This window comes from Podarcis liolepis (genome assembly GCF_965112155.1).
Source record: "Podarcis liolepis genome assembly, chromosome: 6".
Taxonomy (NCBI): domain Eukaryota; kingdom Metazoa; phylum Chordata; class Lepidosauria; order Squamata; family Lacertidae; genus Podarcis; species Podarcis liolepis.
In genome coordinates this window covers 72,638,971-72,661,217 of record NC_139559.1, presented here as the reverse complement: position 1 = coordinate 72,661,217, position 22,247 = coordinate 72,638,971, and the positions used below count along the sequence as shown (strand labels likewise).

General features: G+C 40.2%; 1 protein-coding gene across 2 annotated transcripts in view; it reads left to right on the top strand.

Moving 5' to 3' along the window:
- Positions 1-20,259, top strand: part of HFM1 (helicase for meiosis 1) — a 53,323-nt gene extending 33,064 nt beyond the window's left edge. The window contains exons 20-38 of one of the 2 annotated variants that reach the window (XM_083510912.1): positions 444-535; positions 2,198-2,304; positions 3,250-3,297; positions 4,060-4,157; positions 4,255-4,386; positions 5,583-5,668; positions 7,214-7,297; positions 8,521-8,678; positions 8,760-8,863; positions 10,050-10,202; positions 11,844-11,939; positions 13,641-13,759; positions 14,759-14,841; positions 14,977-15,074; positions 15,689-15,934; positions 16,796-16,886; positions 18,740-18,848; positions 19,275-19,414; positions 19,666-20,259. In XM_083510912.1, the coding sequence (XP_083367038.1) occupies positions 444-535; positions 2,198-2,304; positions 3,250-3,297; positions 4,060-4,157; positions 4,255-4,386; positions 5,583-5,668; positions 7,214-7,297; positions 8,521-8,678; positions 8,760-8,863; positions 10,050-10,202; positions 11,844-11,939; positions 13,641-13,759; positions 14,759-14,841; positions 14,977-15,074; positions 15,689-15,934; positions 16,796-16,886; positions 18,740-18,848; positions 19,275-19,414; positions 19,666-19,729 (2,108 nt within the window). In that variant the 3' untranslated portion in view covers positions 19,730-20,259. The remainder of the gene's footprint in view (positions 1-443; positions 536-2,197; positions 2,305-3,249; positions 3,298-4,059; positions 4,158-4,254; positions 4,387-5,582; positions 5,669-7,213; positions 7,298-8,520; positions 8,679-8,759; positions 8,864-10,049; positions 10,203-11,843; positions 11,940-13,640; positions 13,760-14,758; positions 14,842-14,976; positions 15,075-15,688; positions 15,935-16,795; positions 16,887-18,739; positions 18,849-19,274; positions 19,415-19,665) is intronic. The other variant, XM_083510913.1, reaches the window with a different exon arrangement.
- Positions 20,260-22,247: the final 1,988 nt, after the last annotated feature.

The following is a 22,247-nucleotide window of genomic DNA, read 5'->3' as shown; positions in this document are numbered from 1 at the left end:
TTCAGCCACAGAATTAGTCATTAGGCAGCAAAGAATGTGAAAGCTGCAATAATGCCCATATTGGTTCCCAAGATAGGCATGGTCATTAGGCCAGACCAGACAGAACTGTTGATACTGCTGAAGTACATTGTTGGGAGAAGTGTCCCTCTGCCACTTTATGCTAATTTGAGAGCATGGAAAGCTCTTATGTCAGTTCTGTGATTTCATAGTTGTAAATGGGAACAATTTTTCCCTTTAATATTAATACTTGAAATTCTGTTATCGGAGCAAGCCACAGTACTGTTGTTAAATCTGCTTAATGATGTGTTGTCTCCGCTCTCTAAAGGTGAGTAATTAAAAACTGGTAAGTCTGCTCAGGGTTATGATATGCAGGGAGAAAAATGGATGGAACACTACACCTGACTCACCAGAGTGCTAAGTGCTTTATATTTCTTTTCCTACAGAAACTGGACGACTAATGGCTTGGTATTATATTGCATTTGACACCATGAAAAAGTGTTTTACGATTCATGGAAACGAGACTTTACAAGAACTGGTAATTTTGTTACACAAATGAAATATGAATATCGTGAGCAGAAGGAGGAAAGGGTTTGTTGCTGTTTCGTTAGCTCTTGCGCAAGCTGGTGGAAGGCATCTTGTAGTGTAGCATAACATTGTACCAGGCATACTGGATGAGGAGGGCAGGGTTGGCTGGGACTTATAGTTGCCGAGCGGACCTGAATGAAGCCTGCCTCCCACAGGTCCGTTTGTTGAGCCATGCCCCCTTAAGGCCGCCGTGGATTGGCTCTTTTGAATCAATGGATTTGGCGGGAACCCGTGAGCCTCCACGGTGGCCGAGGGGGACGTATTGCACTCAGAGTAGCACATTGCATCCAAGCAGCAAGGGAGGCGCTGCGTTGGGTCGCAACCACTGATCACCAAGGAGGCACGGTAAGTGACAGTTCTGAAATCAGGCTTTCTACCAGCAGGATGGCACTATTGGATCCCAGCTGTTCCATATAATCCCATTTTAAATTTATACTTTACATAGTCATGAAGACTTAAATCCCATGACTAAGCCTGAATCCAACCCTGTTGTGTTCCATTAGGAATAGCGTTACAGTGGTACCTCGGGTTAAGAACTTAATTCGTTCCTGAGGTCTGTTCTTAACCTGAAACTGTTCTTAACCTGAGGTACCACGTTAGCTAATGGGGCCTCCCGCTGCCACCGCTGCGCAATTTCTGTTCTCATCCTGAAGCAAAGTTCTTAACCCAAGGTACTATTTCTGGGTTAGCAGCGTCTGTAACCTGAAGTGTCCGTAACCTGAAGCGTCCGTAACCTGAGGTACCACTGTACTTGTTTTAGAATTGCAAGTTTTATCTGTTTTTGTAATGGTAGATTAAATAGCTATAACCTAGCCTGGGACCTTATGGTGAAAGGTGGTTAAGAAATCTTATTAATTAATTAATTAATTAGTCCATTAATATTACCACAGGCTATTTTATAAAAAGTTCCTCCCGCCATTTGCCAAACTTCGTAAATCAGATATTGCAACACTTCCCAATTAAACTTCTTAAAATAATCATTGTACATTAGTTTTGCTGTGTGTACAATTCCCCCCCCCCCCAATCTATCACATTCTGACTTGATTTATTTTTCTTTGCTTGTTTACACTGATGTGGTTCTGGCCTAGCCACTGATCACTCCTTGTAGTGTGTACTGTATATGCTAGAAATATATTGTAAAGGGCTGATTTCCTAACCAGGGCTCAGCTACATTAGCAAAGAAACAGTGATTTGAATGCGTTATAAATATGCAACACCAGCTGGTGCCAGAGAGCAGGAATTTTTTGTATGTGATTTTCCATAAGGTTTTTTTTCCTTTTGCTATAACGATTTAATTTCTGACTTATTTAGTGGTTTTTCCCCCTGTGTGTAGATCTACCCCAGCTTTCATACACGTGAACAATATATGGTTTGCACACTGTGGTTTGCACTTAGCTGTACAATTGAACATTGAAGACCAAAATTTAATCCTGGTTTGCAATCCTGGTTTTCAGGGCAACCCCAATCATACTTTCCTGGTTTGTTTGTGCTAGCAATCCTGAAAGGCCTTATGAGGTATCAAAAGTAATACTGCTGTGCTTAAAATATAATTTAAATATTTAGAAAAGGCCAAGATGGGAGAATTTTGAATAAATGAAAGAAACTATTGCAGGTCACATTGATCTCCAGCTGCAATGAATTTTCAGACATCAAGTTAAGAACAAACGAGAAAAAAATACTGAATACTTTGAATAAAGACAAGAACAGGATAAGCATAAGGTACAAGGTGATATATTCAAAAAATAAAGTTTAATTTTGATTATAGACAACTGTTGCTGTCCTGCACACAGTTACATAGGTTTAAAATCACAATTTCAAATATTACTAATTCCAGTTCCCACAGGAGATGTAAGAAGAAACTCCATGTGGTTAACATTTGGCTGGGTGTAGCAACTACTTGTTCTGAGAGGTATTACAATCCGCTTGAGAGCACCATGCCAACACCCTTCCTTTGCTGCTACCCCTCACTCATTCTTCAGCAGTGCAAGAATTCATTTTGGAGCACCAAAGAAATGACAAAACAAGGAAATTACTGAAATTTCGCAATTCTTTGTTTCCCCCTCATGGTGCAAGAAGAACCCTAGTGCATGCTGGAGCATGGGGGGGGGGGGAGACACACTGAAAGAACTGGACTCAGGTTGTGTGACTGCTTTTAGTTAGCACTTGTCCGAACCAACAGTTGCTATATCTAATCGACTTTTCTGCCCACTTGTAGGTTCTTCTTAGATCTAGTGTATGAACTGTGTCTTAAGTTATTCTGATTTCAGCAGAACTTCGTTTACGTGTACTTAAAACTGGCTTCTACAATTAGTGGCACAATAAGTCAAATGCAGTCCCAGCAAAGTGGCCTGTCATGTGCTTGATCATCACATTGTTTGCTCCAAGCAAGCAGCAATACCAGGAGCATTATAGAACCATTTATGGTTGGTGGGCTGCATTTGGCTTTGTGGATCTCTTAATTCTTCAGGCCTTGTGTAGGTCACTAACTAAAACAAACATGTATATATCATTGCATGTGATCATTCTAGACATACATTGCTGATAATTCCTACAGGCTAGACAGTGTGTCATATTTGAATCCATTGTTTGTCATTGGACCATTAAGATGGGAGTAAGGTCCCAGTCTTATGGAATGAAAATGGAAATGTTGTGTTTCATATACAGATATCCAATGGAAGGAAAGATAAAAACAAGAGAAATGAAAGTGAATTGGTAAGCATTTAGGCTTTCCTATTTTAAAAGAGAAATACAGCAGCCACTCACTGCTACTTAAGACAGTGATAAAATTCTGCGCAGTGGCGTAGCGTGGGTTGTCAGCACCCGGGGCAAGGCAAGTATTTTGCGCCCCCTAACTGAGAGATAGTGAGTGAGCCAGGTAGGGGCAGAGAGCTGCGAGTACGAGCGCCCCCCCCCCGATGTTGCGGCCGGCCCCCCCTGCACCCCCCACGCTACGCCACTGATTCTGTGTCAATTATTCCTGAAGAATCACTTCCTTTTTATATATAATAATTTTCGTTAAATTTTAAATTTTACAATTTCAAATATTTTGCAAACTTTAAAATATCTAATGGCTTCCCTTTTTCACTATCCATGGTTCATTTTATATATTGTACATACCTGCATATTTTACTATAACCATTCCAATCAGTTTTCCCCTTTTACATCCATCAGAAATTATTTACTCCTTTGAATTTACCTTAATGCTGCCAGCGTTTTCAGCTGTATACAGTTATTTTCCATATATTCAATAAATGTTTTGCAGTCTTCTTTAAACATACCGGTATGTTCTTCTTGCTCTCTTAATCTGTATGTTAAATCTTCAAGTTGTGCATATCCTGTAAAATCACTTCTTAGCTTTCTATATACTCTAGATTTTATCCTGACCTTGATTTTTTTTCCCCTTCAGTAGCTGACATGACTGAAATGTTTAAAATCTGTTTTGATAATTTGAATGATTCACTATTTCTTTTGCAGTCTTATTCAGGCACAGCTAGGATGCATTCCCATACAAGATTTCACATTGACACAAGATATAGGGAAGATTTTCAGAAATGGCATAAGGCTTACAAAATGTATGATAAAAGATCATTTTTACTTTTGGATTATTTAAAAACAGTCTGTCTTGCAAGATTCCCCTCCCCTCACCTGTATGTTTGTTTTCTTGTGCAGGGTTGTCTGAATTTCTGGCCTCCCGTCAAAACAACTTTACTGCATTATTAAGCTCTCTGATTTTAGCCAAGTGCTTCAGGTGTAGACTTTGGGAAAACTCACTGTATGTATCTAAACAACTTGAAAAAATTGGTAGGTACTACAGTCAACAAGAAAGTACAATGTATAGTGAACTCAGTTACGATATATAACACCCCACGCCCAATATTTGCTGCGGAGTTCAAAGGGTCATATGGGGAATTTCTGCATCTTAGGTCCCATCCACACTGTATAACTAAAGCAGTATCATTATCACTTTAAACAGCCATGGATTCCTCAAAAGAATAATAGAATTGTATAGAGTTGGAAGGGACCCTGAGGGTCATCTACAGTAGCCTGATGTCCATGGGAAGAGAGATTCACTGTTAAACCACTCTAAGAACTGGAGCTCTGTGAAGGGAATAGAAGTCTGCTAACAACTTCTTAGAACCCTTAACAAACGACAGTTCCCAGAATTTCATAGCTGGGAGAAGACATAACTGTTTAAAGTGTTGTGATACTGCTTTAAATGATGGTGCCTTACTGAGGCTTCTGACACACCTAAGAAATGAGACCCCTTTTTAAAAAACCTGACTCCCAGACATGGGGAGATGCTGCAGCAGTCTCTATTGTGCACAAGAAGCAGCAATTAGAAAAGAAAACCAGAGATGCTTCAGTGTATGAACATATGCACTTGAGCGTGCTCACAGCATCTCTTTGGATACCAGCCTTTGCTGTTGGCCTGAGCGCAGTTTGATACTGGCAAGAATTAACACACGCAGAAAGTGGAAAAGGCACATGTAGCAGATTAGGCATCCAATCCTTGGGCGTAAGCTCCATTGAGCCCAGTTGGACTTATGGTAAATATGCACAGGATTTCAGTGTAAATCAGTCAAGTCAGCCCTTGTTCTAAACAGGCAGAAGTTTGATCTTTACCTCCTATAGCCAGAACTTTGAACTATGACAGGTGCATGCCAGCAACATGGCAAATTGTGACAGAAATTCAGCAATCCATCTCTGTTTCTCATAATCCACCTATAATTGATGGCCATTGCTATAAGGTTTTTGTCTTTAATTTTTACTTCTTGCATAAGTCTGTTCAGAAAATGAAACTTGAAGGAGAATTGTGCCAATGTTTTGAGATCTATTTGGTGTAACCCTCTTCAAATGTATTTTAAATGCCATTTTATATTTGCTTGCCTTTGGTGAAGATAATGATAATTTATTATTTACTACAGTATTTGTAAGAAAATGCTATTAGTAAAACAAAAAACAAAACAAAAACCAATTAAGGCTGCGATTTTCAACAGGTATGACACTGTCAAGTGCAATGATGAGCGCTGGTCTGGTATCCTTTGAAAAAATAGAAGATATAAATGCAAGGGAACTTGAATTGGTATTTATTTTATCATCTGCCTATTTTACAATTTTGTTTAAGTATGTTTACTTGGCAGAAGGGGAAAGCAATAATGACACCACAGACGGTCAGTGATTTCTTGGATGTAGGTTGGAAAATGAGCTTGGAGCAGAATGAGTGAGACAAGTCGTTGTCATATATTTTCTTGCTTCCACTGTACTGTCATTGTTTGTGGTACCAAATACAATCACTTGAATAAAAGACTGGCTGATTATTATTAATTTTTTTGTAAGCACGCATAAGGGCCCTGTAGATGGCAGTTACTGGAGGCTAGTGAAAAAGCAGGCTGTTAGGGTATTTTATCCTTCTATCTTTTCCATCAAAATCCAAGGAACCTGCCTCTTCTAAATCAGCGCCTGATGTCAGTAACAGACTGAATGAAGGTGAACAATCTGAGACTTAATCAGACACGACAGAGGCACTCTTGATCAGTCAGAAGGCAGATAAAGAAATAACGATTCAACCTGTGTTGGGTGGGGTTACACTTCTCTTGGAGACTCGTAGTTTAAGTATACTCCTGGATTTTGCCCAGGTTTCAATGGTGTCCAAGTATATGTTTGCACAATTATAGCTCATGTGTCAGCTGCATTAATTCCTAGCCATGATGACTGATCCCTGGGTTGCATCCCGATTGGACTACTGCAATGTACTGTACATTGGGCTGCATTTGAAAAATGTTTGAAAGTTTCAGCTGGTCTGGACGGCTGCAGCCAGACTGTTGACTACGGCTGCTAACGGAGAGCATGTCGCTCTTTTGTTAGAACAACTTCACTGGCTCCTGGTCCCTTTCCAGGCACAATTCATGACCTATAAAAGCCCCAGATAACTTGGGCCCAGCTTAACTGAATGTTCATATTTTTCTTTACAAACCAGCCCAGGTGCTAAGCTCTTCGGGTAAGCACCTTCTCTTGGTCCCATCAACTTCAGAGGCACAATTAGTGGTTACACAACAAACAGCCTTTTCTGTGGCTACTGTCTTGTTGTGGAATTCCCTCTCTAGAGAAGTTAGATTGGCTCTCTCTTTGTTATCGGTCCTCCGGCATGCTAAGATCTTCCTATTTAAACAGGCCATTGAAAATTATGTGCAGCAGATATTATTACTAGGCTGCTGTCTGAGCTATCAGTATTTTAATGGCTGTTATAAATGTGTTTTATTGCATTTTAACTACTTTCCCCTGGTTTGTTTGTATTACTTTTTATAATGTTTGATACTATAAAATATACTATATATAGTGTTATTTAGTATATGTAAGCTGCCTTCTATCCCAACTTGGGAGAAAGGCAGACAATCAATCAATCAATCAATCAATCAGTCAATCAATAATCTAACATTTGTCAGCGAACAGTTTAATTAAAATATCCCAAAATAATGTTTTTACTATTTTGATGCATTATGGGGAAATGGTTAGCAATGATAATATCAGGGGGACAATCTTTCTCAAATCGATGCTATTTTGTATTAGGATGTTTCAAAATCAATGCATACTGAATTAATACAAACTCTTTCTGAAATTAAATTTCCAGATTTTGAATAGGCACCCTCCTTTTGGAAATCAAATTAAAGAATCGGTAGCACACCTTCCAAAATATGACCTTACTGTAGAGCAGGTAAATAGAATGGCCTAATTGCATTTTTCTTCTGCCCTTCACCTCCAAAACAGTTGTATAGAGAAGGTTAAATAAAACTCTGTTCCTAAATTTCACAAAGATCGGTTCGGTTATTTAACTCTCATGACATGTGTAGTGCCCTCAATAATTACAAAGAAGGTCCTCAAGCTAAGAATTCCTAGGTTTACAGTGATTTTGTAGGAATGAAATGTGCTAACTTGGAGAGGAGGAGGAATAAGGAGCCTATAGAGAAGATCTAATAATTATAAATTGGAAAAGTAAACCTAAGACATGTTGATTTTTCTGTAAGATTTTGTCTGCATCGTGGTCCCTGTTTCTTGTAATCTCTCATTTGTTCCATTTTCTGCTTGTGCAGATTTCCTCATGTTTGCAGTATACACATAGAAAGGAAACTACAGGGAGAATTAAGAAGCAAAAAATTAGGTGGTAGATCAATATTGGATTAGCCACAATACCTAGCGCAATACAATGGTAGCTTAGGGTAGATACGTTTCTGGGTAGGACTCTCTGTTTCTCCCACAGCCTATAAACTGTCAAATAATGCCCTCTTGCAGGATTTGGCTGAACATGTGAGGGTTATGTGTAGGGGCAGGGATGCAGAAAGAAGCCCAGGACCCAATATCCTCATGCCAAGGCTCCTCTCTGAACTTTTCATGCTAATTGTGAAGGTCTGAAGGGGGGCACTTCTGGGTTCAACAGAATGCATGTAGAAGCAACTGGGGACCTTGTCTTATCAGGATTCCTGATCAAGTAGAGACTTCTAAGCACATTGTCACATATATAGAGAGAAGCCCTTCTCAAACCTTCATGCTCTGTGTGTAAAAGGCACTGTTTTGAACTAACCATGGTTTGGTGTAGTCTGAACTATGGTTTAGGGAAGAAACTTAGGATCAGAAACAACCTTTTGCAGTTGACTTGTTTCCTTAACCCTAATTAAGACTAAACACAATACTGGATTTGCACTTCACAAAACAAATATTGATTATCTGAAAGCAGAAGTAAACGTTTTGCATCTCCTTGTGGCCAACCTGGAGGAGAGGGGAATGGGGTGTGTCAGAGCCAAACACCGGCGTTTACAACATTAAATCATACTTTAGCAGTATGTTTGAACCCAGCCAATATATACAAAGTAAAGCTGTATTTCTACATTTTGAAATAGGTGAAAAACTAGTATTATTTTTAAAATATGTATCTTTTTCAAGCTAACAAAATACAGTGAAGCCGTAGCTGAAATTCTAGTGACGGTCATATTAAAGAACTTTGAACAGCTACAGACAAAGAGAACTGCCCCAGATTTTCACTACGTGACCTTAATAATAGGAGATAATGATAATCAGGTGGTTTTTAAGCAAAAGATTACGTGAGTATACTCAAATCATTTTAAAACTTTAAAAAATTGCCCATTTGTGCATATTTAATATGGTATATTGATACTTTGCAGGGATTCCGCTTTGCTGAAAATTGGAAATTGGACTAAAAAGGTTGAAGTGAGAAGAGCTGTTAAGTCTGAAGAGCTTAGCATAAATCTAATCAGTTCTGAATATGGTAAGTTAATTTATGTGATGTAAGTCTTAAAACCAATTCTGTTCAAGTAAAACTGCATTCTATTTCTATAATATATTGCAAACTTAATGGATTGTACCCAGACTTAGCTCCCTTGACTTAAAATTGCATAACTATGCTCTCCTTTTCTATCTGCTGCCCCACTGACTGATGTAACCAGTAGGAAGCAGACCACATTCATTTGACCTGTAGCTCCATTCAGGGGGTGGAACCATGGCTCAGTGGTAAAACACATAAAGGTGTGGGAAGGTAAATTGCAAACGTCATGTTTGCATATTCAAAATCAGCTTCTGATCCAATGTTGTGCTGATTTTAACCTCTGTATGATAAAACGCCAAAGCTGTCATGAGAATACTGGATTCAGTTTGTTTCCACTGCCTTAAATACCACTTTGTGCAAGCTGTTTCAGTGATGTCTGCAGCATTTTCTGCTTGAAAAAGACTGTTCAGCTCACACCATAAATCAGAATTGTTGCAATTTTAGCAACTAACATGCCATATTTTAAAAAGTGAAAATGGACACGACAACTGAAATGGCCACAACTCTGTTGATTTCAGATGTAGGGAGCTTTGGCATAGGCATTGGACATGTATCCCTCTCAGCCCCCTGCTGGGGGTCTGAGGCATGACATGGTGTATTTGGGAAGGTGGGTCCATCGCAAAACACAGGTTTACGCAGCTGGCCCCCTAAATGCTAAGGGAAGCCCTATGGCCCTCTAGCCCTACACAACTGGCTCTTTGGACAGAGACTTCCCTCCAGACCCCTCTAATGGGGTACCCTGTAATCGCCGCCTCAGGATATGGGGTGGGATGAATCACCACTTCCCTCCCTACCCTAATTGGATGAAAGACTATAGGATTCCACCCAAGGCCTAAATCGCCAAAAATGGCAAGGTGCCATGGAGTGAGTTGAGGGAGACACTGCGTCTGGCCACGACCGCCGCTCACACGGGAAGGAGGTAAGTGGCCATTATATTTAGATAAAAAAATAAGCTGGTGAAGGAAAGACTCTGGAGAGTAGCTGTTGGTCTGGCATCGGTCTCCTTTGCACTTGGGTCATAGCATTCTTTTGGTATTTTAATCTTTCAATTTATTAAGGGAGCCGAATTATATAAATACAGACATATTTGATAACTCAATAAATCATACATGTATATTTTCTGCAACAGTTGGACTAGATATCCAGAAAAAATTTAAGGCATTTTATCTTGGACCAAAGAGGTTTGGAAATGAAATGGTGACCGTACATGGAACATTAAAAAGTGAATGTTCATCCAATCAGACTTCCTCAGAAGGATCAGCAACAGCAGAAATCAGTAAAGGTAAGTGATAGTTCCGTACTAAATAACAGATCTGAGAGGCAGGGTTGGATACAGTTGCATATATACTTGATAGCAAATCCCAGTGCAATCTTGCATAATGTTGTGAATTGGCTTTAAAATGTTGATTGCAAACAAATGAAAGTGCAGCATAATCTCAGAGGATGCCTTTTCTTGCACAATGGCGCTCCTGCCACAGGGACAAATTCGTCCCACACACCCCATCCCATACCTGAAGCAGACTCCAATAGATTCCCTAAAGGGGGGGGGGCAAGGAGATCACCAGGATAAGTGACCATTCACTTAACTTGGCAATTGTACCTTGGCAATTTAAGCCTGCTCTGACCCAGGACCAGCCCACCATGAGGCAAGGTGAAGCAACCACCTCAGGAGGCACGATCCACAGGGACAACAGATCCTGATGTCGATCTTTATCCCCACCCTCCTTGTTTCTGATACGGGTCTTCACTTACTCCTTCTTCCCTGGTGCAGAGGTGGGTGCCATTTTGTGGTTTGCCTCGGGTTCCAAAATGTCTTGAGCCAGCCCTAGCAAATGGAGGTGGGGGCCACACAGGAAACCACTGTGTGTAGCAGTTGACATACCCTGGGTTTGCAAGAGGGTGCCTCCCCTTTTATACGATGAATAAACTCACCTGCTTTCACTGTTTAGTTGGCTGTTGATTTGAAGATCTTAGGTTATATTTCAATAAATAAAACCACTCCACCAACATGCTGGCTCCCAAGTATTCTTCAGGGATGTTGGGGCAAAGCCCTTATCCGCAGGGACTGATGCCCTGCTCCAAGTTTGCAGGAAACTAGAAACAATTTTTTTTTGGGGGGGCACAGTGCCTTTTTGATTGCTGCTTGGAGGCTCTGGGATGAGTTGACAAGAAGAAAAGCATCAAAAAAGATATGCCAAGACCACCCTTTAAGCAGGCATTGGGGGTATATCTGGGGAAGGTTTCTTTTTGTGTATAATTGCCAGATTTTTGTTGTTCTGTTTGTCGCTCCTTAAACGTTTAAAATTGTATTTTACAATCTTTTGCTTTTAATTATTATAAGCCGAGCCCCATCTTTGTTTTAAGAGGTGGGGTTAAATTGATAAATAAATGAAATAGACTTAAAGTAACATACTTAATGGCACCCCATTTCTGAATGTACTTGTTTGAAAGTACATCCTGTTAATTTTAAATGGCATTTATTTACAGGCAGTTGGGATTAGGAACAGCTTTTCCAGTGAAAGGCTCAATCACTGCAGTGGGACATTTATTGCCACTGAGTTGCGATAAATAGAATATTCATGCTCTATGGCTTTTATAGCTTTTCTTCTATGACATTAAACTTTAAAATAGTATAGTAGCAAATATTAAGGGTAGACTCACAATTCACTTTAAGTGATAGCAAACATGCAATATAGGTTACCTCTGGAATTGCCTACCCTCTTAGGCAATTGACTGACGGGACAATCAACAATTGTCCATGATAAGTACATAACAACTGTTCTACATGTTCACGTTTTCAAATTATGTCTAATATCACTTGGATAATGTATGCTCTCAAAATCAACCAAGGTCCACCCCACTGCCATATGTCACCTAATGAACAACATAATCAATATTTTAAAATAGGTATATATTACTTTAGGAGGCCCTCGTAGCCAAGGGAACCTCAGCATGAAGGACGGGAATAGGAAATGCAACCATCACTGCAAAAATAAGGAAATATGTGGACATGACTGCTGTAAGTTTCATTCATTTTTGGGCGACCTTTACCTGCGAAAGGGAGGAGGATCCAGCCTTTGATGTGAGCATTGAAATGTGCACTGCTCTGCACACATCTGAACACTTTTATGAGCCTCGAACGTGGGTTTGCTGGAGGTAATATCACATGTGGGGCTGCACACACAGGAAAGGATGTGGAGATTGTCTCACAAGTTCTTCTAGAACGAACGCCACTGCAAAACAAGGGATGAGCGTACAATGGATACGGCATCATATGCAATTTATACTGCTTTTATAAAAGGAAAAACTTTTTTTTTTACAAAATAAATGCCTTTGGTTTTTTTAAAACACAAATATATATTAGAGTGATATTTATAGGGACTTCTGGAGAGTCGTTTCTCTTCTTCTTATCCCAGCATGATATATGATGTGTTGGGGGTGATGCTGTGTTGCTGACCCCCAATGCCGCTCATCACTGCGATTTACCCAAGAGCGGGAAGGACAAGACTGAGAACCTGGTGCGGTTCAGGTGCAGCGGCAGAGCCAATCTGATGCTCCCACTGCTGCAACCCGCCACTGAAGCAACGCTGTGCTGAGCTTCCACTGCCTTGCCTTCCCCCTCTTGGTAAACTGCCGCAGTGCATGGCATTGAGAAGGCAGGTCTGAAACGCAGCTGGCCACTACTGCCTAGCACTCAAAAGATCACTTGGTGAATTACTTCACCTTTGCTGCTGGGATTAAATTCACCGCAGAGCAGTCACAAAATCAAGAGCTGTCAACTGCCTACTGGGATAAAGAGCAGGAGGGCTCCTTTGTATCTTCAAGAAGCACTTCGGGACACATTCCTTTCCCATGGCTTCTGTAATTTGCTGTGACTTCAATGTTGGCACTGTATATAGAGGAGAGCGGGATCCCAGCAGCGAGCCCCACCCACAATCAACATTTAGCCACAAGACTGTCTATACATCCTGTCCCCAAACTAGCCCTCTGTAGATGTTTTGGACTACAGAATAAATACATTAATGTGCGACCATAGCAGAACGGTGATAATTCCTTAGATTGGATAATGCAGATTTACTTAACTGGAAAGAAATAGGTTTCTTGACGAACATATAGGTCCAAGTGGCACATTTCCGTAATTAATGGTTTATTGTAGCCATGCTGAGTTGGGCTGTTTTGCACCCGGCTCCCCACTTGCACATGGGAGAAATAAACAAAGATCCCTGGCTTAGCATTACACAGTAGTGGGTGGAGCAATGCTGCACACCAGGATGCTATGGGGGGGGCTCTGAAGACTCCAGTGGAACCAATATGGTACTCCTATCAGTGCCTCTTTAGTCCACCTGTGCAGCCCTGACCTCACTGCCATTCAGTGTTTCCATCTGTACAGGTAACATAGATCTTGGTAATCAAAGGCTATTAGCCAAATAAAAAATATGGGATGTACATTTATAGGAAACTTGGGTGTGAAATTACACAAGGGCACAACATGATTTACGAATGGCTTTCTGATACAGAAAATGCAGCAGAACAATGCAACTTTGCTCTTTAGAAACAGAGAAAGGTTCAGTCTTGGTTGTTCAGATACAGAATTACCAAAGATTATTTTTAAATGTTTGTAACTTACCATGTTGTCTTCCTAACGTTGTATGGCATAAAAATTTTAATTGAATGCAAATAGAAAGTAGACACAAAACATGTAGACTTATCTTTTTTCAAGGTAAATTTGGAGTTTCACAGAAATATGAGATGAGGAAAGATTCAAAGTTTTCTTCATATCTCGCTGATTTGAGGAACAGAAACACAGAATCTGCCATTCCCCCAGCCAAACGATTAAAGGTGCACAGATGCGGAAATACTTTTGCTTGCACTTTGTTAACAGAATGTCTGTCTATTTCCAGTTAACATTTTTATTAGTAATATGGTTACTGCTGTCAAACATTTGCTATGAAATTGGCAGAGAGGAAAAGCTATATGCATTGATTAAGAAGGTGCCCAGAAAAGATGAAAGACAACCTTGTTAATGGGAACTATCCCAGCAAACTTCTTTGAAAGTAACTTTTATTGTAAATTGCAGTAAGACCTATTTTCAAGTAAGTTTTCTCAGATAATTTGTAATCACTGGGATATATTTCCATGCAAAATTGAATTATGATCAGGCTGTAAGACTGGAATAATTATTCATCATGGAACAGCTTAAAGATTGGAATGCAAGTGTCACACATTGTTTGGCTGCCTGATTTGGGTATGCAAGATTTGCAAATAAAGACCGTACACAATATATCTGTGTTAACATACTTTTATTAGAACTCAGTAGAATTAAAACTTGGACAGAGTGAAGACTTTTCGACCATATGTTAGCAACTTCAGGATGATTCCCACCACCTTTCTTCAGGTTTCAAAGCTGAATAGTTCTACCACTGTAGGACTGCCATTCATTCATCCTCCTTTGCAGAGTTACACATAGGAATGAGGAATTGCTCTTCCCTTCCTTGCCGGAGAATGACTTGGACAATTGATAACAGGGAATGAAATATGGTTAACAAACTATAGATTACAGCCAGCCCGGGCTTGTTGACATGCTTGCATAGTTCCAAGCTTCGGCTGACTAAATTTGTTCATTTAATTCGTTTTCTCCCCTAAAAAAAATTATACACCTTCTCAACCATATAAAAAACACCTCTCATAAAGTGGGGAAAAATAATGTTGTTCATATATGACTTTCCTATTCCTGACAAGGTGTCAGAAGTATTCATTTTCTAGGTTTATTTGTACATACATAAACCAAACCCATGCTATCATATATGTCCATTGTAATGATCTCTCCCTGTATTTTAGATGCAGATGCCAAATAAATCTCAAAATGTGGATCTTAAACAATTTGCTTATACTCCTAAATCTTTGCTTCCAAGATTGCCAAGGTACTGTACTGCCATAAAAATAGTCTGTCACCCAGTTTACTTGTTCATTTTAATATCAACAAACACAATGTATATTTTCTATATAAATAAGATTTAATTTACACCTTTCCTGTGATTTTGCCTGCTTTTATGAAGGTATTTACAACATTCAGGGTCCCCGTTGCTGGAAGAAAGGAATGATCCTGTTCTCCAGGAAAGTTTACCACTGGAATCTGATGGTTCCAAAGAGGCTGGTAAGTTGTAAATGGATTCTAGGATTCAATCCAATGAAAGTTAAGCGTTTTAAAATACCAGAGGTTTCAAATGAAGAAATTATTTCAGTTGCAATCAATGTGACTTAAATGTCTTACCTTTGGCTGAAACTTCTCTGTTTTGTTTCGCTTTTCATTTTCTGACAGCTTGAGATTTCCTTGTAGCTTTTTCTTTTCGATGGGTGACATTCAGGTAATATTGGGATAGCTTTGTCCTGGTTGTCAATTGGTTCCTAGCTCATTCTTGCTTTTGTAGAATTCTGAGACTAAATGATATATTTGATTATGCTAGAACTCTCTTGATTTCAAAGTCAGTCTCTTGATCATCCTTATGGTTTTGAATTTTTAGGATTGGTAGTTGGCAATAATTTTTGCAGCCTGTGTAATCCAAATGCAGTTAGAATATATTTTATAATGAGTATGGAATTAAGCAGCTCAGACCTAAAAAACATTCCTATTGCTGTGTACCTATTCCCTAAAATAGTGTTCACACATGCCTTCTTGTATAAATTTAACAAATTTTCTAGCTTTTTTTTAACCCTTGGTGAGAAATCATTTTACTCTTTCACCTGTATTTTTATTATGCTCAATTATAGGTTTCGTTGTAAGCAAGCAACCTGCAAGTTGGAATGAAAAGAGCTGTTGGACAATGCCTTCACATGAAAATTTCAAAGAATCTTCAATAAATAATAACTTGACTGATGCCGATAAAAGCAGCTCTTTGTTTTCAGAACCTTTCAGTGTAAACTTTGAGTTAGATGAGATTTGGGGCGATTACGATGACAGTAGCCTTGTGGACGCCAGCACATTTTGTACTGATATGGAGAAAACTAAGACTTCAGGTAAAGCAGCTGCATGTAACATACACTTATGTATAAAATAACCGTTATCACTGCATGCATAGAATTCATATCATTGGCATCTGGGGGGGGGGGGAAGTATCCAAGCCCACCCATACTATACAAAAGATACAAAGGGGTGCTAACTGGCTTTTGTTGGTGGGGAGAGAAAGAAAAGTGCAGAACGTGGCTTTTGAAAGGTACCATAATTTGCTTGTGATATTCAAGATGAATGCCAGAACTTCAGCTGTAGTACTTAGTCTGTATGACACTATAATAAATGGATGGGGGAGCGGTAAATTGATGCTACTTCCAAAGCTCTGTTGGCTTATGCCAGCCAGGGTAGGAGATGATGGGGAGCAGACTTACTTTTCTTCCCTGCACAGTTTTTGACACTCATCTATTCGTTCCAATAGGAAGGAAATTTAGTTTTGCTAGTTCCAGGTTGGAGGCAAGGGGAGGGCTGGCCCAAGGGTTTCTCTGAACCCAGTGGATCCAAGCTCCCCTCTTGAATTAGGTCCATTTCAGGACTTGATGCTGGCCTCTGCAAGAAGCATCAGTGGTCGATCGCTCACTGAGAATATCCACGAGTGTTATTTCAGTGGGGTGGCAGTCGGACTCCAGTATATGGGGTTTGGGGTTGCTTTGCCAGTTGCTAGTAATGCTTCCTCTTTTCATCTCTTGAATTTTTAGATAAAAATTCACGGGAAATTGGTCCCATTTTGTTTGCAAAATATAACTGGAGAAGCCGCTTTGCATATCTGATTAATTTGCTTTTGTTTGGAGTGGTAAAACCTTAAGATAGTGCTTCAGTTACGTTTGCTTTCCACTTGAAAGTTGTTTTGGGTTGTTTTTATGTTTTAGAATCTGCTCATCTGGGATCTATAAATACATGCTTCCAGAACACCCGGAACCAAACTGCACAAAGCAAATCTCCTGGTGCACTTTTAAAAAGGTACGTGTAAGCCGGTGCCAATAGTGCGTACACACAATCCAGTAGCAGCTGGCAGGGCCAAGTGGCATTGCTTACCTGGCTGAGGGAGGCAGGTTGGCGCCATCCAGGTGCAGTGGCAGAGCCAATCCTAATATATTTATCATTGCCTGCAAACTGTTACAAGAATTTTGGATTAAGGGCACTAAAATGGAAAACCCTGAATAATGAGGAAACACATTTTTATTGATTCAGAAAACTTTGCAAAGTGATGCTGTGCAATAGTTTCTTACGTAATGTAGCTGTGTCTGTATAGTATGTTTCTTCTATTTTCTCAAATACATAGGGCTGCTCAATACATTTTTTTTCTCCTTCTTGCTCCTAATAAAAAAGTCCTAACAGGGTAATGCCTTTTAAGATTTGGAAAAGCCCAGATCCTAACAGGCGGGAGAACTAAGGGTCTGCCTTGTTTAAACCCATCTGATTCTGGAGAGAAGGAAATGGACTCTGCAATGTGCAGAGTTCAATGATGGGAATGCTTTTAAATAGCAGTATATTATACTGTTGAACCTAAGTGTCTTCAATGAAGAGAACACCAGCAGTCTTCACTTCAAACACAGCCCAAAGGGGAACAATTTGCTGACCTCCCTGAGGACAAAGACATGTTTCTGGGCTCTTGATCCTTAGACTGCAATTAAAATCAGTGATTCAGAGAGGAATCTGAATCCTGTTCTGCATTGGTGTGCCAGCTGCTCAAGGCTTCTCATTCGCCTGCACGCCTTCATTTGAAATGGACTTTACTGGAGGACACTTAACAGTGTGAGACTTGCCCTTAGTGGAGCAATGATGCGCTGGGTGGGACCGGTCCTGGTTTTGGATGCTCTGCTTCTGTCTCTATTTGCGCCCTTCTGTACAGCTGCCTAACCAAAGATACTCCTCAGGCCAATCTTTTGCCAACTCCACCTGATGTTCTGGACTGATCTTTCAAGGCCTGGCTCAGGAAACTTGATTGCTCCCATCTGGGAGGGCTTTCTGTTTAAGCCCTTCGCCAGCAGCCTGGTATGTGAGTGAGAGCATTTAAAACACCTCAAGTAGGCCCAGTGAGCACCAGTTCCCACAGTCACTTAAGGGGACTGGCGGTCACTGAGATTTGTTACCTAAGCCCGGAATTTGAATTCACATCTCTGTATGAATATGTGAGGAAAGGACCGTTCAGAACCAAACATTCCTAGAGCACGCACACCATTCTATATCAGGGGTGGCTAACCTGTGGCCTTCCAGATACTGCTGGGCTACAGCTCCAACCATCCCTGACCAATGGCCATGGTGGCTGGGCTTCTAGCAACACCTGAAGGGTTGGCCACAGGTTAGCCACCCCTGTTGTAGAGGATAATTGCTATGGAAACGGTGTGTGGGTGTGGAACATTTCTGTACAGCTACTTCTGTGCTTTAGAGAAAGATTCAGCATGCAAGTGTCCAGAGAGACATGAGAGGTACTTTTACAGGGCAACATATGGAACCTACCATGTAGGTTGCCCAGTCAACAGTGATCTTACATTTATCTATTTCGGCTGAGCTGAAGACCAGCACATGCTGTTGTAGTCCATGAAAGCTGTATCTTCTTGGTGATCTGGGGCTGTTGTAAATAAGCTCTTTGCAGAAATGTCCTAAATATGGGTAAATATAAAAAGAATGTCTGTGTTTTCTACATCTTCCCAGAATATGAATATTTTCTATGCTAAAAATAAAAGTGCCCTAAAAGGGTGGCATCACTCATTTTACCAGTGTCTTGCCACACCTTTAAACTATATAACCTCTCGTTTTCTGGTTTCATTTCCAAACATTTAATTTTGCTTTGGGTTCTTTTTCTTTTTTAGTTTTTCCATATTTAAAGAGAAACCTGATATCTGCCTGCCAAAATCCACCTCTCCGTCATTAACTCCACCAAGTGTGAAACCACTTGCTGAATATGGCAATAAAAATATTGTAAGTGAAAGTAGATATCTGATCATCTTGCTTTTTAATTATCTGTTCATTGTATGTATGCTGACATGCATATTTTGTGTGTCTGCTCAAAATGTTTTTCCTAGAGTAGCAAAACATCTCAGACCACCCTGGCTTTGACCCATGTTTGTACAGAGCAATATTCCAGATCAGTTTATCATGCTTCCAACAGACTAATGATTGTTGCTTGGAATCACTTGTTTGCTAGCACAAACACATTGTGTCTTAAACCTAATCTTATATAGTCTTAAAACCTGTGCTTGTAAATTCTTTAACCTGGCATTCTGAATAATACCCACAATACGACAATAAAATGTAGGTGATATTCCTTGTGTAAATTACACTTTTGGAATGATAGGGCCACTTGCTTTGAAATCCACATTTCTTCTTGTGATTTTTGCATTACAGTTTGGCTTTCGAGAAGAATATAATCTCCCACAAAAACCGAAACCTGTACGGTTGATTACAACCTCAGGTTCTTGCCAAATTACTGGAAAGGAGAACTTTCTTATCAGTAAGAAGAAAATGACAGAAGAGGCTGACCGCAGGTAATGGAAATGATTTGTGAAGGTACTGCCCGGGCTTGGTCTGCAGTCTGCATAATTGTATCTAGATAGATATTTCAGAAAGGTCATAAGATTGCAGGTAACTTTCTTGAGCTTTCTTTGCAAATAATTGTATTCTAATGCAACAGTTTGGTTTAATAGCACTATATATTGTGCTGCAGATAAAACAATCTGATCTTACAAGGTTTGGTATAGTAAACCGAAATGTTTCTTTGGTGCTTTCTTTTTCCTAGGCAACAGCTTTCTGATGATGACCAAATTAAGCTTTACCTTGGAATATTTGATGGCATTTTCTAACACCAGGAAACAAACGTGCATTGCTGGTGATGAAGCATAAGCACTCATTTTGAGGATGAGATCTTCAAATACCCCGTCTGGATTTTCTACTTTTGATGTATAGCAGTTCATTAATAGTCAGTTTTGCTACATACAGTAATGACCAGAATACTATACGGTTTGCTTGCAGTATTTAATGTAGAATGCATCTTTAATAGTTATTTAAATAACTTTGTTTACATGAGGTTTCTGTTCATAATATTGCAGAAGATAAAGCCCTTTGCAAGCCTTTTATTAAAGGGGATTGTTTTTGAGCCAAGCTATTTGTTTTGTTTCAAATTATACCCAGTCTTATTCTTGGAAATAAGATTATCCGTATAATATGCATTTCCTAGGTAAATACATTTGTGAACAATGCCTGTGTTATCCCTGGAAAAATATCTTCTTGGTAGGATTTTTTTTATTGGGCAGTTATTCGCATTAAACTGATTTTATAATGACTATACATTATGTGAAACAATGAGTTTTTAAAATAAAATGGAATAAAGTTAGTTTGCAACCTCTGTTTTCTTTTAAGTACTATAATCAGAATCTGTCTGTTCAGTGGATAGAAGGCATTTCAGTTCACAGAAAAAGTCTTCTAAGAGCAAAAGGGATCTTTCAGTGAGCAAAGCTCTCCTTCTGTGTGTAGAACAGAGCCTTTGGATTCAACCAAATGTTTTTGCCATCCGAGAGCTCTGCAGAAATTGGGTCCAGGTTGTGATTCGAGGACCCGATCCCCGCTTGGGGAATAAAGACATGTGGACACAGAATGTAAGGTTAATGGGTAAGGTAAAGGCCACAACTTTATTGATTACAGCATGTGAGACTGTATTGGCTTAGGCATTGGACCACGGAACATTAGACTCCACCCACTCGTAGAGGGGTGAGTCTGAGGAGGGGTTAACCACCAGTAGGGGAAGCCTGTTGATGCTAATCCAACTATAGGCTCTCTTCCTGATGTCACCGAGGGTCGTGCCATGGCCCCCCGCCACACGGGCATCGGACAGGATCCACAACCGCCGGATTCCTTTAGCAGAATACCCAAAATTGTCGGGGAAGGCGATGGCCACACCTTGCCCCCCGAAACACTAACAACACATTCCAATGCCTAACCGCCAAATACCACAAAAGTTGTGACGGTTGCTACGAGGTAGGCGAAAAAACCCAAGAGGCCGGGCCAATTTAGCCAATTGGAAAAAAACTCCTACCAGGCCCCCTGGTTAAACAGGGCGACCAACCAGAGGTCCATAGCAAAGTCTCGGGAACAGCTAATCTAAAGAGAGTGGAGGGTGGGTGACTCGAAGAAAATGTGTGTGCAATGGTGGGGATGGCTGGTGCGGCTGCATTTGAGCAGCAAGCCACACTCCCGCTGAGCTTCCCTATTGGGTGTCCAACCAGGGAGGGGCGTGGCGCGGGAATCGTCTCCCGCTCACAACCCCTCCCCTCCTGTGATGAGGAAAGGCTTTTCCAAAAGAAATTTCACCACGTAGAACTGGGTTCAGTAAACTGATGAGGCTAAATATAGAATCATAGGATTGTTGAGTTGGAAGAGATCCTGATGCTCATCTAGTACAACCCCCTGCAATGCAGGAATATCAACTCAAGCATCCATGGCAGATAGCCATCCAACATCTGCTTTAAAACCTCCAGTGAATGAGACCCCACCACCTTTCAAGGGAGTCCATTCCACTATCAAACAGCTCTTACCGTCTGAAAGTTCATCCTGATGTTGAATCGGAATCCCCTTTCTTGTAACTTCAGCCCATTGGTTTGGGTCCTACCCTTTGGAGCAGTAGAAAACAAACTTAGATGTAGACAGATCTTATGGGTGCACCTGGAGGTTTTTTCCGCTCCTCCTTCTGGTAGCATTTCCATGCATTCCCAAGACTAAGGGCTGCCTTGAGCAGCACTCTGTGACAGCAAAAAGTTGATATTGAGGGGTGAATCTGCTATAAACATAACATTTTTGGGAAGCACCTCCTTATGTCACCATTGTTTATTTATAAAATTGGTACAATACAGCATTACAGGAAACTACAGAAATTATTCTGTGGTAGTTTTATAAGTGGATCAAAGAAAAGTGGCTGAAGTCTTACATTATGTCACTGCTAAGAGTGTGTTAATAAATATGTGATGGCCATTCCCTGAAACTTACAAATGTATTGCTGTTACATGTTCAGACATGTTTATATGACCATAAGGTCTATAAACAACCCTTTTGGAAAATAAAAACCAGAATTTTCAAGGTCGTAAAAAGTCCACTGTACATACCAAAGTAACAAGGCAAATGATATAGCCAAGGAAACAAGATAGACATTTTCACTTGGGTCTGTCAATATATATAAATTTACCTTAAATTGCAAGTTAGACTTAAATGCATGGTTTTTTCCTCCAGTTGTCCTAGGTAGGAATTGTAGCATGTGGATTGTTTTCCTTTCCTCCTTTTGTGGAAACTATTGGCCCTGGTCCCAGGAGTGGCTTATAAAATGGCTTGCAA